The sequence below is a fragment of the Chaetodon trifascialis genome, chromosome 9 (genome assembly GCF_039877785.1).
Source record: "Chaetodon trifascialis isolate fChaTrf1 chromosome 9, fChaTrf1.hap1, whole genome shotgun sequence".
Classification (NCBI taxonomy): domain Eukaryota; kingdom Metazoa; phylum Chordata; class Actinopteri; order Chaetodontiformes; family Chaetodontidae; genus Chaetodon; species Chaetodon trifascialis.
The window spans coordinates 19,100,892-19,120,106 of record NC_092064.1 but is presented as its reverse complement, the minus strand read 5'-3'; the positions used below and the strand labels follow the sequence as shown (position 1 = coordinate 19,120,106).

The window sequence follows — 19,215 nt, the reverse complement described above, 5'->3', positions numbered from 1 at the left end:
ATGTGACTAGGTTAATGTGATCTGCAGTTCTGCTCAACTCCACAGTGACTGTCACCTCTCTCATATTGTAATTCTTGGTGGCAGCAGGCAACTCTTCTCTGCAAACCCACTTAACCTGCACCAGACAGCAGACACACGCAGTTAGTGACTACTGATGAACATAGTGGAACATTTAGCAGCTAATGAGACAGACATTTCCTGCACAGAGCTGAAAGGAGAATAAATATTGGACTTAGATTCATCAGGTGGCAAAAACACAAACCAAAATGAATGCTGATGGTGCTGTTTCTGCCCTATTTCAGAATGAGCAACTGTTCACAGGTTATGCCTGAGAAAATCAGTTATTGTAAGTTTAAATAAGAAGTTTAGCTTCTGCGCTGAAGGTTTCTAAATTACTTATGAAGATATAAAGTTGAAAAGCATTGTTCATTTTTAGAGTTTTGATTTGGTCGTTTTTGTTGTTTTATTTATGTCTCTGCAAGTTCTTTCATCTGTGTTTGTCCATGTTCATGGGAGATAGACGTGTATGTATGAATAAAGCACATCTTTGACAACAGAAAATGTGAAGTACGTTGACGTCTATTCATCTGATAGGTCTACTGGCAGGGATATCAAACAGTCTGTCATATAGCAGACGTACTGTAGTAAACATTCCTCTGCGTGAGAAGAAAGAGCGGCAGCGTGAGGCGGGGCTGAGATTGTGTTTGGAGCTTTTCGAGGGGATGTGGGATGAGAACACAATTAGAGGAGCTTAAGGGAGGGCAGCGGGGGGAGCAGAGCGGTGAGGAGGCGGATGAGGGTGAGCCACACTCACCTGCTCGAGCGGTCTGACCAAAGCCACAGGTGTGCCACACCTGGGCCTTTGGGTGTCCACATTAGCCAAATAGATTAACTGGCCTAACTGAGGTCAATGACCATCTCTCCTGTTACAAATAGACAGGGGATTTTGTGAGGTGGAATTAGGACACATTAGCAGGTCCAGGTGTTTGACAGCACCTCTTTTAAGTTCAAAGGTATGTGTATTATAGTACATGTTGGGCTGAATCTAATCTAAGTTAATCTGTTTTGTATTATCTAGTTATCATTTAGTCTGTAAAATGTCTAGGAATTGTGAAAAATGCTACCCAAAATGCCCAAGACCCAGGCCCATGTTTTCTAATTGTATGTTTTGTCGGACCAACAGTCCATAACCCAAAGATATTTAAGTTACAATCAAACAAAACAGTTGAAAGGAGCATTTATTGGCATTTTTGCTTTCTAATTGACTACTCTCATTTCAGCACTAATTACATGTTAAATGGATTAAACCATAGTTTGCATGAGTATTTGTTTGTTTGATGTAATTAAAACTATTACAAACCAATTAGCTGCGTAGCATGCTGTGCTCAGCATATTGTTTGTGCACTGGTTTAGAATTACAATGAGGAGAGAATTGGAAATTGGATCCAGAACACTTCTTTGGTGAGTAACTCCAGTACAATCATTCCAGTTTTTTTGAGACACAAAGCGGATGTGTACAGACATCTCTTTGATTTGTGGATATATGGGTGTTGTGGTCAGTGATGTCATCCATCATGACCCCTGACATCATCCTGAGGGGACGACTGTTTTCCCTCACTGACACTTTTCTGCAGGACCAGCCAAGGGCATGCATGAACTTGCACACAACCTGGAGAGGGGCTCCCGTTTGCATTCTCACTTTTGGATTTCATTACAGGCAAGTTCCACTGACCTAGATTGTGCCTGTTATCCTGGGATTTATTATATTTCTATCAACCTCAGTTTTGGGTCTGTTTTAGCAACGTGATAGCAACAAGAATTCACAAAATAATGAGAGTATGAGGCATAGACTAAAACAAGGTTTTTACATAACAAAATGAGAGAATTCTTGGATGATATCTGTATGGAAAGGATATATTTGCAGGTTTTCTGGTGGGTGTGAGAGATAGGGAAAAGATAGGGAAGGCTTTGGCATATGTTTGTGCCTCAGGGGGATATATGAACCCTGCTGTGAGAACGTGAGAGATAACCTCTGAGATGTGAGTTTGTGGCAAAGAAGACAGTTCAGGGAAGGGAAAGATAATATCACAGGCACAGATTGACTAACTAATAATTAGTTGTGTGTTCTACACAGATACTATATGTGTGCTCAGGAGAAGTAGTATGTAATGGGGCTTTGTGGGCAGCAGGGATTTCCTCCCTCGTCTGCACACACACAGATACAATGTAAAGCAAAGAGCCTTTTCTTCGCAGCAAGCATCAGCCTTTGTGTACGTGCACTCTGGTGTGTTCCTTGATGTTTTCTGGAGGGGTCTTTTCAGTTAAGTGCTTGTTGAAAGATGAACTGACAATCGCATTTGCAGAATAGCCCTAAATGAAGAAATATGAGTTCTTATTTGCACTGCTGGAGCTTGAAAAGAGAAACAAGTACTGGCAGTCAGCTACAGAAGAGGGGGAGATGAGGCGCCCCTGGCCACCTTCTCACTTTTTACCCCGGGGAGCTGCGAGATGATCTTCACAGCAGATCTGTATGAATTCCACACGCTGTGAATGACATCATGCAAAGATTCCTTAACAAGTTACATCCAGCATGCAGTGAGCAGCGATGATAAGGTCTTCCATATGTCAATATGTGTCATAACATGAGGCAAGAGACTGTGATTGATTATCTTAATGGGGCCAAGAGAGAAGGCAGGAACACATCAGGGCACGTCGCTGATCGAAATATCATGTGCTAATGTTTTTTTCCCCTTACGATTTCAGCAATAACCTTTAGCAGATGATTCCAAGTTTTTTGGACTGATGTAACATGTGAAAATAACAATTTGTTCTTAGATGAAATGTGAGTGAACTCGAAGGATGCATGGTGCATTCACTTTTCCTCATTGTTTCCTTTCCTTCTCACTCCAACTAGTTTTCAACGGATCTTCTACAGAGCTTTTATTTTGACGTGAAAAAAGGTCTGTCTCCAGATTTACTGTAGAATTAAAACTTTGTAAACTTTCACACAATTGATTGAGAACCGATTTATCAATGAAAGCTTAAGGAAATGTTGAAGAGAAGATAAAAAGAGATGTCAGATACATTATCTGAACAACAGGCTGGTTTCCTGAGATTAAGGATAGTTTTTCAAAATGTCGACCTTTTCCACACATGACATTTGAAAAAGACTATTTTTTTTAAATCTGGTCTATTTTGAACATATTTTTTATACATTTTGTTTATCAGTGGAAAGAAAAATTGTTGCAGCACAAAAACAAACGGCGTGACCCCTCCTTGCCGGCTCCAAAACACCCTACCACAAACAACAGTTGGCTGCCTTCAGGCTCTCCTCCGGGCTGTGGCGTGACAGCGTGAAGAGCGGAAGGAGAGCAGAAGCTGCGGTGTGGAGGTAAAGAGAGGTGAGGTTGTGCACTGATAGCAGAAGATGTATGGAGGAGGCTGCTGGGGTTTAGATAGTGATCTGCTCAGCGGAGAAGTCAGCAAGATTCTTCTTTCCACACTCTTAACCTTTGATCTCCCCCGATCATATCTCTGACTTAAATGACCTCTTTCTCACCCAAAATTTTTTTTTTTTTTAGTTTAACCTTGATATAGATAGTGAGGACAAAATATTAGAAACACCTAGTGCGTAGGAGTGTAGGATTTGTTGCAGGGCTGATGTGTCAGACCCGCTTTAGTTTTGGATAGCTGAACCAAATAAACTGGGTGTGTTTAAGATATGCACTTATGCTAAAATTCCTTCATGCATAATTGTTGCAAAATGCTCTTAATATTTTGATTTGCTGTGACATTGAGTTGCACTTCTTAAAAAAATGTGATGGAAGTTTTATGATATTGGCATTAATGTCATTTTGTCAGTAAAGCAAACTAAATATGGGTAAATACAGTCGTAAATCCTCCTCTGACGCAGCCAACTCATGTGGAATAGATTTCATTCGTGGATATCGAATATGCACACAGTTGATATTTGGCTCTGACCTCGTCACTTTGAATACAATACACTCAGAGGGAGATTTGGAGGGACGATAAATAATTTTTGATATTAACAAGCACACAAACACAGAGTACACAGAGCCAAGAGATCGACTCATAGCCCAAGTAACAAAAACCGAGCTTGTTGAAGTGACTCACAGAGTGAAGACAAATACAAGCTGCCAGCGACACAGACAGAAAAAGTCCAAAAAGACATGATCGGGCTATTCACTGGTGATCAAAAGAGTGGGCCACTTTAAAAGGCTCCATATTGAGTGTTGAATGGAGTATGTCATGTGTGAATACAGTACAACTGGCCTGCCTGATCCAGCTTGCAGGCTTTGCTCCATTAAATTTGAACCCTTTTGCGTCACCTTGGCTTAAAGAACAGTGGTTGTTATGAGATGCTTTGGTTGTTGCTGTTTTGAGTTTGCTTGGACCCTTGAACTCACTGACTTTCTTCTGTTCCTTTGGAACTTTGTCTCATGTCAGTACGTCTTGATGGCCACCTACAGAGCGAACTGGCGATTATTGGATTGGAGGACAGGCTGAATGCTTCTCTGGATCTTCAGTTGAGCCTGTCGTGTTCAGTGTTAAGTCTGAAAGATATGAGTTCATGTTAAGCAAAAATACTCTTGTTAATAAAAGCAAAAGTCTCTGGGTCAGTTGAGATGCCTTCACTCCATTTTTAGGTCATCTATCCGTAATAATCCTGTCTGCTCTGAAGGAATTTTAGTTTAAAACATTCAAAAATGTTTTGACATTATGCTAAAGATGTCTATGTACCATGTGTCAGAGATATCTACTGAGGTTAGCATGCCAACCAGCGAGCCTCGGCCTGTCCCGTCTCCCAATACCTCATTGTAGAACAAGAGGCCATAGTGGCGTCCAGTCTGCCCTCAGTCAAACAACACCAAGCTGGTTTTCTTGCAGGGTTTGGCTCCTGGCACCCCAGGGCTGACCACACTGTACCCACGCTCAGGCCACTGGAGGTGGGCGCTGACTGATGCCTGACCTCCCCCTCCCTCCTTCTTGTTTATTGTTTTGTTTTTTATTGACCTTTATTGACTTAAGCATTATCACCAGGGGTGGAACCATACGACAGAAACTGAATATTTTCACTCTTTCTGTAATGATACATTTAGGCATCCTCAAAAAACACTAAAAACAATATTTATATTTATATTCATGAAATCTAAGTTTTGGCTATCTATACTCATATTTAATCTGTTCCTAGACTTTGGCTATATGTCTTTAAATTGAGGCCATTTACTATATTTATCACTTCAAATTGTGTACAATATCTGTATTTGTGTCTAGAGACGTAATTAACCCACTACAGTGGCATATCGCTGTGTTTAGAGTTTCACTGGCTATTCGAAGCTTCACAAATGTTCCAAACATTAATGATGCAACATCAGCAGGGACTGGCTCCAGCCACGGTGCACAGTCCACAAGGATTAATGGGTGTAGTAAATGGACTGATGTGTGGAGAATAAATAACACAACGAACCTTTATGGCCAGTATTATGTGGGCATGATAAGATAGCCCTCCCATTGTGGTCTTATTTTCATAGATAAAATGCAGTACAAAAGGCTGCAGTCTTTTCATAGCTGACTGGAGGATGTCCACAGCATTACATCTCCCTTGATAATGGAAATATGAAAGAGACGTGAACTATGAATAGCTAAAAGGAACTTGATATGTCTCTTTTATTTGTAACCCTTTTAAGAGATGCTCTCTTATTCTCCCCCCTCATTTCAAAGACTGCAGCCCCCCTTTGTTAACATGTGGCTCCCTCTGCTTACAGTACTTCAAATAGCCTGGGGTTTCTACTCAAATGTATTGCGACCTACTGGAGGTTTACTGATGTAGGTGATGCAGAGCGAACAGCACTGGAGCGGATGCCCTGGCATGCAAACAAACAGTTGTACAAGCGCTAATGTGCAGAGTAGGTATGCACATAAATACACCCCCTCAGTCTAAATCAGAGCTGTACTGTTCGCTCTCCACTGCGACACACAAAACCGTCTGCCTGAGAGCCACATTCAGTTTTTTGACAGTTGGACTGTAGTTTTTCAAACTTCGCCAGCTGCAGCCGCAGCGCCTCTATCGGTGAAGTCTGTCAGCTGGAGTAAACACACTGCTATTACAGAATTCTTGTACTTGTTTCAACTCATAAATGCATTCACACCTTTCGGCTATGTTTACACCACCGTGTGTCTTAATAGCCCTGACTTCATACCTTTGTGTCTGTACATAAAACAGCAGGTTGTCAGGCATCCCTCTGTTTCACTGTAGGGCCCATGACTCACAATGTGACAAAAACCTTTATATTTACAGTGATGCTGGCCAACCACAGAGCTCACCTGTCACAAGAAGTGATTCATTCAAATTATCCTGTGCAAAATGACTCATTGTTTGTTGTAAACATTGCAAACGTTGTTGGGTTTTTATGTGGGGCTTCCCCAGTGTGCTCATCATGAGCACACTTGATGTGATCTTGGTTTATAACTGCCTGGACAGGCCACGAAAGGATCTGATTCTACATCCTCCCTTATTGCTAATTTCCACTTGACATGTCTTTCCAAAAGCATGTGAATGCAGCAGGCCTCTCTGCTGTCCGTCTGACCTGTTAGTGACAGGATCGTCCAAGGTCAAAATCCCCAATCACCTGACACACAAATGCACACAAGTACCTTGTTTGCCCTGCAGCCCAAACAAATAGGTGGTCTGATGGTGACACTCGCAATGGACGAGAGGACAAGAGAGACAAAGACACAATAAGCACTGAGACGCCCTCAAAGGTAAGCAGAGCACCTAACGGAAGCAAAAGCCTCCCTCTTTTCTTTCTGCCTGCTGCACACCTTTGAGGCCAGCCTTTCTTGTAGCCCACCTTAGGAAAACATCCGTGCCCCCACACGACGCTGAGCCTTGTGTTTCCTTCTGTCTTTAATCTTAGTGAAAAGAGCTTTTAACAAGGCTGGGGAGGATGAGTGGATCTGCCAAAGCAGAACAAAGGCAGGGAGGAACTTGGAGAGATAGTAGCAGGGTGGAAGGCTCTGTAATTTATCACCTGTTGTCCTTGGGCGGCCCTACACTCCACGCCCTGGGCTCTGTGTGAGTGTGTGTGCAGGTATGGAAAGGTGATGAATGAAAGAACAAGAAAACAGACATTCCTCTAAAACCTCACAAGCACTGCCATGAGCAATTATTTCCATGGAAGTGTAGTCATCCGCTTGCCAGAGACATTTATGCATAGCTCCCCTTACCGCAGATTTTGACACTACATGCTTACGTACTGATTGCATTTATTTGCCAAGATTTGTGGGTTAGTACAAGCAGCATCTGTGTCAGCGTGTGTCCGTTTCCACAACAAATATCTGAAGTACAGAGTGTAACATAATAAAAAGGAAAAATAAATAGAAAATGAATCATGTTATGCCATGCCATGTTGAGGCTTTAGTATCTAACCAGGTTTAACTACACTTTGCTTTCCTTAGAAAATTCAGTAAAGTCCTTTATCTTTGCCTGCCACCTTGTGGTTTGCTGTTGCACCTGCAGAGATATATAACTACACATATACAGCATTAATAATGTTTAGTTTTAGACTTTAGTAGAAATAAAAGAAGGAAATTGTGGTTTTTAGAATAACTTTTTATGAATAAATCTTTGACTGAAAATGAACGATGCTGGTGATTGTGCTAAGTAGGTGAGACTGATGATCTAATGCTGCCTTCTGGTTCCCTAAGTGTGCATTTTTCTTCTGTACTAAAACACACTTGTCTCGAATTTAAGCGAATTAACGACAGAACAAAATAGACACTGTGGTACAATATCCTTTTGGTATCTTTTGCTTTATTTGTAAATAATTGGGAACGCTTTTTGGCTTACTGAAACATACCAGTGTACTTTAATGATAAACTAGCCAAATTGATCTAATGTGGAATGAACTTTAAAGGAGCACTAGTGGGATTTCGGACAGAAAGTCAAAAAATTAGCCATTCTCAAACCACAACTTGTCTCATTTCTGTTATTTCAATCAAAACTAAAGTTATTTTCGACCACTTTGTCAGGTTGGTTATACTTTTCCAAAAATTCCGACATGACCAGCAACACGAGAAGGCAACACTAGCCCATGAATGACGTAGTACGCAGCAGCCGTGTTTGGTTGTGGTCGGAGCAAGAAAGCTAGGAGGGGATCAAGGAAACCTCTAACTAGCATCGTAGATAAACACCCAACAGAGGTGTAGCGAGCACGCAGCTGTCATAACACCAAGAGAATAGTAAAAAGGCCCAATTGAGTCCTTCACACGGCGAGGGTCAACATGTCTGAGACATACGGTATGTTTGTGCGGAGCGGCAGACTGTAATTTCATGCTTGCTAGCTGTTACATAGACAGTGGTGAGATGTGAGAGACTGCTCTTAGCAACCCGGCTAGTTAGCCGGCTACACGGTTAGCTTCGTGTAACGCTAACCGCCACCTCACTGTGTCTGTGGTTTTTAAATGGGGATAACTAATATTTGCTGATAACATTTCATTCAAAGCCACTGGTGTAGGTGAAGTGCTTCGTGTGTGTTAAGTGGCACGTCTGTCCCACCATGACGGAGTGCATTGCTTCCTTAAACGGTCAGTAACATGAGCAAACAGATGGTGATACATTTCCAGGTAAAAGTTGGCCAAACTTGAGACACAAAGGCGCTGAGGTAATCTGAGCTGTGGATTCAAGCAGATTGGGTGACCTTGCAAGCAGCAGTAATGTTGCATTAAGTCCAAGGTGCTATGTATTTTGACCAAAGAGGTAGCTAGTAGCTGCTAGGCCTGTAATGAGGAAGTTACATAGATGTGGCTCATCATCATACCTGTGGAGCAGCAGCTGTCAGGTGTGTCTGTGGTTTCCACCACATCTGTTCCCATCCTCAATCCAAATAGATTCACTTCTGCCTTTACTCCACTACAAGTTAATGCAGAGAAAAGACATGGCTGCACCTGTCTGTGAGCATCGACATTATGACCAAACACCTTAACCACAGATGGCAACTTCTCACTACAGAGATTCCTTTAACATGACTCTGTCTGATAGTGTCTGTACCACAGTGGGCCTGACACTATAGACCCAGTTGTTTTGAAATGGCACACCATCGTCCTCTCCTGTTGCTCTCTCTCGCTCTCTTTCACACACACACACACACACACACACACACACACACACACACACACACACACACACACACACACACTCTCTCTCCATCTGTTTCTTCGTGTACCTCATTCCTTGTATGAAACTTTATCCCAGTGGCCAATATTTATGTAAAAGTGCCAGGCCTAATGGTAGCTGTAATAGCCTTTTATTGATTTCTATCTCAGTCTCCTGAGCGGTCTCCTCTCCTGGAGGCCCAGTAGTGGAACTGGCATAAAGCATTATGAATGCAATGGCCAGGTTAAATGGTCCCAGATGGAAGTCATGAAAATGTTTCATTCATTTTGGTCATTAGACAGTATGGCTGTCTTTGATTAGTTTATCTCATATAGTTGCAGAATGTGGTTTGTGTAAGATGATAGAAAATAATAGAGATAATATAAGATAAGATAATAGACAATGGCAGTTTTTAAATAGCAATATACTGTGATCCACTTTTCAGAGTAATTCTAAATTAAACTGATGCTACCTTTAAAAATGAAAATATAGACACACTTCCTTTGGTGTTAACATAACACAGACCTAACTCTCTCTATAGTCCATAGGCAATATGTGGATACTGAAGCTGCAATGAAGCATTACAATGAAAACTATTTATTTTTACTATTTCATCAGTTTTCATTATTGATCAATCAGTTTTTTATTAGTTATTCAGTCCATAAAATGTCATCAAACAGTTAAAATGGTCATCCTGTATTTCTTGTTTTTACAAAGACAGGGTGTTGCTTTGCTTTGATTTCGGCCATTTTTACACATTACCATATCATAGTTTATTACTTTTAAAATTCAATCTAATTTCTCTAGTTTCTACATTTCCTTCTGCCTTGTGCTACATTCGTGGAGCACACAGACGCATATGCTATAAGGAAAACGTCTCCTGTAACTTCAAGTGCAAAATGCCCTGTGCACTTTGTGAGTGGATGAGAGGACACATCAGACACGAGCCATCAGTAGATCTGGGCCTCAGTGTGTTAAGTGTTGTCACAGTGTAAGTGAATGCAGATAAGAGTGTTAGTCTGTTCCCTGGGGTTATTTAATATTGATGCGTAAAGAATACAATAGCTTGAAAGGCTGCTGTTGAGAGGGCAGCGTAGCATTCCTCTCTCCCCGTTGCTTTGACATATTGACAGCTTGATTGTTGTATGCAGATCTCGCATGGGAATACGCGATGTCTGGGAAGCCGTTGAAAAGCTGAGGCAAGCTTTTAAAACAGAGCCGTTAGCTTTTGATTCTGTCAGTTCTGCTGTCACGGCCATTGACAACGTGTGGTTGACATGTGACGCTGACTGCTGTTGCAGAAGAAGTCTGTAAGTGCGTGTAGGCTCCTTTGCTTTGCTTTAGCTGTGCTGCTACGATGAATTTGACCTCTAGCTTGTGTTGCTTGAGAAAACGCCCGCTTCAACAAACAAAGGTGCACTGTAAACTGAGCAGGCGGTGGTGTGTGTTGGCTGATGAAGGTGGCTCCAAGAGCACTATCATGATAAGTTTAAATGTCACGCAGGAACTAAAGATCAATCTCTTCTGCACCTCTTTTTTTTTTCCCCTGAACTCCTGTTTCTGTTGACCTTGCGTGGAGCTTAATACTCACAGGATGTTAACCTGGCTGTTAATCTCAACAGTAGTCACTAATCATTTGCCAGGCCTGCACCTCTGCCTGCAGAGCCAGCGCTCAAGCTTGAACTGAAATTGCACACTGTCTTCAGGTTCCTACTAAAGCGGGCTCTCAGGAGGAAAGGTGCACTTGGCAATTATTATTTACTTTCACAGTGAGAGGAACACACCATTACTCTCACATTTCCTGTTTTTCTTTCACTACCTCTCTTTGCATTACTCACAAACACAGACTCACTTTTGATTCTCACACACATACACGCACACACTCCATCTCCTGCATCATGACATGGTTTCACATCTCCTTGATTTAGCCGGATCTGCAGAGCAGTCTACATATGTAAATGTATTCTGCACAATCTTTGGTCACAGCACTCAAAGGCTGTCTGCACTGTGGATGGCCTTGCATGTCAGGGGCTCGAGTCATTTGGGCTCCAGAACCTTTGTGTGGGTTGGGTTGTACTTTCCAGAGCAAGGGCTCATTCTCCACAACAACAACAGCAACAACATCTGTACGACCAGCTGGCTGTGGTCATTCAATCCCTGCACTCGTCAGATAACTTAAGCCATGTTTGTTACCTCTAAAGCTTTGGCTTTGCTCTAATGGCGTGTGTTATTGTGTGGTGGTGTCATTTTGCACCTCAGACAAACAAGCATATTAAATTAGAATTATAATTAGCAGGTTCTGCTGATTATACGCAAAGCTTTGCGATTAGTAGGCTAATTTGGGGTTGTAGGATACTGTGAAAGTAGAGGCTCAACAGAGATTAAGAGGAAATCTCAGGATTGTCTCTGGGGATGCTCCCCAGACGTTGGCGTTGCATTGATCTCTGCCTCATCTCCTCTGCTTTCAGACTTCCTGTTTAAGTTTCTGGTGATTGGTAGTGCCGGAACGGGGAAATCCTGCCTCCTCCACCAGTTCATTGAGAACAAGTGTAAGTTTTACCTCACTGAAACTCATTAGTCACATCAGGCTTGTATAAGGCTGAGGCCATAATTGTATTATTACACGGACACGCCAAAATCGATACAGTTGTGAAATTATATAAAATATAAATATATTTTATACAATATATTTTATACAAATCGATACAGTTGTGAAATTAATGTTGTTGATTTCCTGAGTTGTTTCATGCCACACACATCATATAACACCCCACCCCCCCAATAGTTATTCATTGACTTCCACATGGAGTCAAACTAAAAAATCCAAAGTCATTTCTTCTTGATCTGTAAAAATATTTCTTCTCTGCTGCAATTTTTCAAATGACAGTTACATTAAAGTTACACCTTCTGTGTAGCACAGTCCAATAAAACACCCCAACTAACAATGGCTTCAGAAATTAAATTAAATCCACACTTCTGTCTGTCAGTGTCAGCAAACTGAAGATAATAAGCTTCACAAAGTCAGGATTGTTGCAGGGCTGTTCGATTGTCCCTGATAAACCTGTAATTCAGTCAAAACAAAACATTTAAACTAAACAGGGAAGATGATCAGTAAGCTAGTAAATAAGCCAGTAAAGCCCTGAGGATGTCTGATAACTTCAGCTTCTATTGAATAAAAATTACCAGTGTGATATTTTCTAGTACAAATCCACAAATTTGCTTTTCTTTGTGGTGATAAAACATTGTGAAAACTCAGCCACATGCGTACACTCACACACACGCTTGTATTAATTTGATTAAAGCCGTGTTGGGTCCCTGCGCTGTCACTGGAGAGAGAAAGGGAGGACAGGTTGACAGCGTTAATCTCCTCTAGATTCCCTTTTGTCTCTAAGGCGGATATGAGCTGTTTGAAGATAACAAGCAAAACACACCAACGTGTTGTAGATTAGAGGTAACAGTCTGGGAACAGTGTCTTGTCTTCATTAATACAGAGCTCGCCTGTTGGTTGAACTCAATCACTTCTCAGCTAACCTATAGTCCTTACTGCCTTTTCTCTGCTTCCTTGTGGCAGTCAAACAGGACTCAAACCACACCATCGGCGTGGAGTTTGGTTCCCGAGTGGTCAATGTTGGTGGAAAGACGGTCAAACTGCAGATCTGGGACACTGCTGGGCAGGAGCGATTCCGGTAACTGCTTTCAATTTTTACTGCAAAGGGTTTGGCAGACTTTTTAGAAATACAAGGTTAACATGAATTATCGAGCACACACGCTGTCTTTGGGCAACATCCAATTTCAAATAGTTACACACAGATGTGGACGGGCTCATGTCTTTGAGCAGCTCTGTTGGAGTAATTACGTGCCAGACTGATGATAATGACTAGAAGCAAGGGACAGTTTCTCATTCACCTTCCCCAGCCAAATTTCACCAGCTGATAAATATATTGTGAATGCGTTATTTTAACGTAGGTTCCTGCGTTTTCTCCGCAGCTCTGTTACACGCAGCTACTACAGAGGAGCAGCTGGAGCGCTCCTCGTTTATGATATTACCAGGTAAAAGAATCACTGCCCCTCTGCCCTCCTACAATTGATGCTGTTTGTGTAAGAGAATGAAATTTTACATCCCTGATTCCAAAAACGTTGACACTAATCATAAATGAAACAGAATATGATCATTTGCTAATCCTTTATGACATACACTCAGCTGAAAACAGCACAAAGACAATAGATCTAATGTTTTAGCTCATCAGCTTCATTGATTCTTGTAAATATCTGTTTATTCTGAATTTGATGAAGCAATATGCTTCAAACAAGGTGGGACAGGAGCAACTAAAGACTGGGAAAGATGTGCAATGCTCCAAAAACACCTGTTCGGATTATTCCACAGGTAAACAGGTTTACTGGTAACAGGTGATAGTATCATGATTGGGTATGAAAGGAGCATCCTTGAACACATGAATGTGTAAAGAATAGTAGGACATGGGCTCAGAAGCACTTGGTAAACCATTGTTGTAAACAGTTTATTTGCAAATGATCACTGTTTTCATTGATGTTTTACACAGTGTCCCAACTCTTCTGGAATCAGGGTTGTACATACGTTGTTCTCCATTTTGAGCGATATAGACATGACTTGTATCGTCCTGTCAGTGCAGGAAATGTCTCCGTAACATGGCAATTTGTCTTCATCACATGACAGAATAATCAGGAAAAGCTTCCAGAAACACCCCCACAACATTGTAGTTAGTGGAGCACACTGCCAGACATTCACAGCAAAGATATTTTGAGCTGTTGAAATTGGATCCGGCTGGAGTTGAAATTGAAGTTTACTGACCCATGAAGCTAAACTGTAGATAGTATTTCACTTTAGTCTCCTTTTATTTTATGAGTACCTACATTGTTGCTTCCACTCTTTGTGGTTTATAAACTATAGTGTGCCCATACCACCTCCAGAGATTGTGCAATTTACTCTGTGCTGGGACCCATGTAGTGAGATATGAATGCCCACAGGCCTGTATTTCATGAGCTTTGGGTTGCCATAGAGGGGTTGTGAAATGAAGATGGAGTGAATGCAGTAATGCAGAGAGACAGGGATGTATTACAGTTTATGTTTGTAAGAATGTATGGGCTTTTGTGGCGGCAGAGGTGGAGTGCAGAGTGGCAGGAGCTGTTATATAGAGACATCTTCTGACAGGCAGCAGTCAGGAAAGCAAACGTCCATCACAGAGAGCGTCACCTGAGGGGAAAAACGCAGGGGGAGGGCGCTGTGAGGAGGAGGAGGAGGAGGAGATGGAAAACAAGAGGGTGAGAGAGACATGGAGACATGCATCACTTTCTCAGGTGAAAAGGTTAACAGGGAAATGGACAGTATGCGAGTCAGATTGCAGCTGAGCCGCTTGTAGATGAGGAGTGACATCATTCTTTGGCTGGTCGCGAAAGCAGCTGTTAAACATTATTCTGCTGACCCACACCCATCGAGTGAAACAGGCTTTTCTGTTCCAGGTTTCAGAAGACACACTTTTTATCCTAACTAGTTTCTTCGTAACAATCTTACAAAGTTGGTTTTTATTTGTCACTTACACACATTTGAGTGCATCGCCCACCAACCAAACATGAAAAATCAGTTTTATTTGTTCATTCTGGAGGTAGTCATTCAACAATTTTCTTTTTTCAGAAAAAGTCTTCAGGCCCTTTAACAATAAAGTATCCTTCACTTCAGCGTGCAGTAACCCTTTGAAGGCTTAATCCTTAGATACCGGTGTCCTTGAATTGAAACAACCTGCTCCTAGTAAATGTTCATGTGTTTGTGTAAAGGAAGAGGCCACTATTTGAGCAAGGAAAGTGAAGGTAGTAGATCTGAGAATTTAATCATTTAATATGTTAAACAAATGCATTGAAATGGGACTGCAGTATTTACCACACAGAGGATGTGCACGCAGTTCTGCGCACTACAGTTTGTACTAGATGGGTGTCGTCTTAGGGGGACATGTTCACACACATGACAAGGAAATTTGTGTATCACTTGGACCGTTGAGGCTATGCAAAATCATTCGAGCATAACGTGTTTCAGGTCGATCCAGCGATAAACTAGCCTTTGTGCCCCATTAAAGAGTGTCCATCTGTCCTGTCCCGACTCTCAGCCGGGAGACATATAATGCCCTGACCAACTGGCTGACAGATGCACGGACTCTAGCCAGCCCCAACATTGTTATTATCCTGTGTGGCAACAAGAAAGACCTGGATGCAGACAGAGAGGTGACCTTCCTGGAGGCGTCGCGCTTTGCTCAGGAGAACGGTAACTGAAATCTACATTATCCACATTTCAAGCCTCTGCGTCTCTTTTCCTTTTGTCCGTGTTATCCCGTGTGCTTGCTTTGCATGATTTATGCCACCCCATCCTGTCTTTTGTTGCTCTGGCTGTCTTTTCCACTCTTTTCCTTTTTCCTCCACCTTGAACGTGTGCTTTTTTTCTTTCTGCTCATGTAGAGCTGATGTTCCTGGAGACTAGTGCTCTGACAGGGGAGAATGTCGAGGAGGGTTTCCTGAAGTGTGCTCGCACCATCCTCAACAAGATAGACTCAGGTACACATATCACTGTTTGTTAAGGAGGTGTGTCGGAGTTGGCTGTGTCTGTGACAGTGTGCCGAGGTTTGCTTGTTTTTAACCTGTGATGTGCGTGAAGCTCTGTGGATCTGCCTTTTAGTCTCACGTATAAGTCTGACATTTCTCATTGTGTTTTTGTTGCAAAGGCGAGTTGGACCCCGAGCGGATGGGTTCAGGCATCCAGTATGGAGATGCTTCGTTGAGGCAGCTGCGACAGCCGAGAGGCACCACCACACAGAATAAACAGCAGTGTAATTGCTAGGGATCGCCTCGGCTCACCTCAGCTCACAGGCCCACACAGACAGGACGTCCCCTACAGGTTAGTGGCATGTCATCAGCTCAGGCTGTAACAGTGCTACGTTTGAAATCAGAGACTTCACCTGAAATCCGTCTCTAACGTGGTAAAGGCATGGCAGCCATCATCCTTCTCGTCTCCTTTCTCTCCCCACGCCTCAGCTCCAGGTGTTTTTTGGTGTGTGGGACCCTTCTCTCTGCAGTCTCACACACCTTGGATCACCTGGATGAGTGGTCACGGAGATCACTGCAACCCCTTTGCCCCTGCGTCTGGGCAGGGAAGCCCCTCGGTGTGAACACGCTGGGATCATAAAGAAGAGGAGTCCTCTTCAGTAAAAAGTGGTTTCTCGGTCACTTACCAGACAAGGACGAGTCAAGGGTTGTGTGTATGGGCTGCCCTGCATTTCTTTTATCTCTGTGCTTTTTCATTCTGGTTTTAATAACACCAACCTGCTTTCTACATTTGCACATCGTTGCTTCTAAATTATTATCAGTAAACTGTTTTGCGCATATGATTCACGATTAGTTTGGTCAGAGCTTTTGAGTTTTAACGTTCATAAAGGCACCTGTTGATGTTTTGCTTTTTATTATCCATTATTTGAGTTGAGTGTGTGACTTCCGCCTGTCATTGATGGTGATAAACGGTGTCCTCCTGTAAGTCAGATGACGTAAACATGCACCGATTTTTGCTTTAGGATTACTGTAGATATACTGCAAACCAGATGCAATGCAAGTCTTTGTAAAGGTTTCTTCAGCTGTTGTTCAGTTACTCTTCTCGATCCAAATGAAAGCAGCTAATCTGGTTTAAGTGTACAGGCCCAAATGTCAGAGCCCAGTTCTGTTTCTCACTCTGTGTGTTATATTGAGCCAGTTGACATTTTTGGTTTTAAATGCACTGTTATGAAATGGATTGTTGGCCTTAGTAATATACAGCACTTGATATTGTGGATCTACAGTATGTTATTCCAAGTCACCACATCTCTAAACTGACAAAGGGAACGGTCCAATCGCTCCGCTCTACATCCACATAGATGAGCCTGTGGGTTGGGTTTAAAGCACAAAAATAAGAGGACATTTTGCTCTTTATTTCACTCCAAAGTTCCCGAAGTCTGTAGATTTGCATTATCAGATTTAGCCCCAGTGTCTTTGGTCCTGTCGCAGTGTGAAGCAAAGAAAGGGTCATCAATCTTTACAAAACAATGTCTTTGACTCCTCCTGCTGGGCTTTTTCTCCATGTTCTTGACCTCCCTTTAATTCATGCTGCGCATAGCGTATAAGGGACGTCACAGGAAACCACATTTGGTTTTGCGTCGGTGCCATCTTTGAGAAACTTTCATACTGCCCACTCAGTTCCCTCACAGACGCTCGGCACTGTTTAGTCATTCAAGGTTGTAAGTGCGCCTTGATAAAAGTCAGGATTTAGTTTTTAACCTTTCAAGTAGTTTTCACCTCCGCTCTGCTACAGAATGTCCCTGAGTTTTGCCGAGCCGACCCAGATGTTTTCTCCTCAGAACAGGCCCCGTGTTGCCCCAAAGAGAAACGGGGAATTTCCAATGAAGCGCAGTTTCCTCTATCCGTGGAACATTGACAACATGGTTCGTGGTGCTGCGGGAGGATGAGGCTGTGAGTTAGTAACCTAAAAACATCCCGTACTCTCCCGCCCTACTGTCGAGTCAAAGGCACTGCTTCTGTCTGAACCACTGACAGCAGGTCGTACTGACCCAGCCAACAGGCGAGCAAAACAAACCGCCTGCAAAACCTATTTCTCGTGTCTTCTCCTAAAGTGTTAGCATATGTCTTCCCAGACAAACCATATGCGTTTAATGCTTAAGTAAGCCACACACTGAAGGGAAGAAACACGGCGAGCAAACATGAGATAGCATGGGATGTCAAGAGACAGATGGTGAAATGAAAAATGTCGTTTTCATAAAATATTGGCATTGTGATAGTTTGTCTCCTTCTGCAAGTGCACTTTTACTTTTGAAACTTCATGTTTGTTTTTGTTTATATGCTGCAACTATAGAATTGTACATTTTATTTTACTTGAACAGTATACTGTAATAAAGATTTTAATTGTAGATGTTATCATTTCTTACTAAATAACAACTGAGGTGCTTAATTTGATTTCCTCGCTTCTGCTGTCATGAGGCAAGACTGCCGTAGTGGTGATAAACTCCTGCTGTCTGAGCTTTGACTTCATTGCCCGCTGCTGACGTGGAGATAACGATGAAAAGATGTGGACTTCCTGAGCCATAGGAGGCCATCAGCAGCACCTCTGATCACTCATTCACAAGTTGTCCTTTATGTTCAGCTGTCGATGGTTGAAAGCTGCTGAAGCAGAGTTAGCGTGCATTCACCCGTGTGTATTTATTGTACAGTTCATAAGAAGCACTCATCAATATAGGCGTGATCAGCGTTAATTCACCACTTCTTCTGGTCTGGATTCAATCATATGACGAACACAATCATACTCAGTTGTTGTTTAGTAACTAATGTTATATAATCAACCTAAATTCTACTGTACATCTCAAGTAACCTATACTGTAAATAAGATTTGTCTATTGTCAATTGGGGGTGAGTGTTGCTCATTGATTGTAATGATTATGCAAGTCCCAGTAAACTGCTTGTTTTTTCAGTTAATACCTTTCACTGGTCTCCTGGATGTTAATGTTGATATCTGTGTCTGCTGTTCCTCTCAAAGTTCTCGTTGTGTTACAGTACATCAGATCGGGAGTATATGTAAATTTCATTTTTCCCGTCTCTCCCCCGGGAGCAACAAGTTAGAGCACATCAGGTTTATAGGCAGCTGACTTAACAGAGCCTGAAATTTAACAGTGGAACCCATGTGCGTGATTCATTTGCCGCCGCTCGCCATTCTTCAGTCGAATCATTTCTCAAAGGCAGTCAGGGTGAGGTTAGGATAGCAGAGGACTCGTGTGATGAAGAGTAAATGCCCTCTGTGTCCAATTGTCGGATTTATTTGCTCAGGTCGATGGAGCAACGGCTAGAGTGGTTTAATGTAGCTGAAGTGGATATATTGACTGATTTATTGATCCTAGACAGGCTGTCAGGATGACCTCATAATTCAGTGGAAGTGCTGATGTTTCACCACTAGATGGTGCTAAAATATCAAACAAAATTCTCCAGGT

The 19,215-nt window shown here is 42.3% G+C and overlaps 1 protein-coding gene across 2 annotated transcripts; it reads left to right on the top strand.

The window, feature by feature from the left end:
* The first annotated feature begins 8,141 nt into the window (after positions 1-8,141).
* On the top strand, positions 8,142-18,713 carry rab4b (RAB4B, member RAS oncogene family). 2 transcript variants are annotated; one of them, XR_011602457.1, is made up of 8 exons: positions 8,142-8,320; positions 11,644-11,724; positions 12,747-12,861; positions 13,163-13,225; positions 15,310-15,464; positions 15,656-15,751; positions 15,919-16,091; positions 16,229-18,713. XR_011602457.1 is itself a non-coding variant. In XM_070969937.1 (7 exons), exons 1-7 carry the CDS (start codon positions 8,305-8,307, stop codon positions 16,032-16,034), a joined length of 642 nt encoding a protein of 213 aa, XP_070826038.1. In that variant the 5' UTR covers positions 8,146-8,304; the 3' UTR covers positions 16,035-18,713. The 2 variants fall into 2 exon arrangements, 1 of the variants encoding a protein (XP_070826038.1); XM_070969937.1 differs by having other exon boundaries at positions 8,146-8,320; positions 15,919-18,713.
* The last annotated feature ends 502 nt before the right edge of the window (positions 18,714-19,215 follow it).

Excerpts from the sequence above, each read along its gene's own strand:
- rab4b (XM_070969937.1), top strand. Across the intron at positions 11,725-12,746 it reads CCAGTTCATTGAGAACAAGT|TCAAACAGGACTCAAACCAC; the intron begins GTAAGTTTTACC and ends TCCTTGTGGCAG. Across the intron at positions 13,226-15,309 it reads CTCGTTTATGATATTACCAG|CCGGGAGACATATAATGCCC; the intron begins GTAAAAGAATCA and ends CCCGACTCTCAG.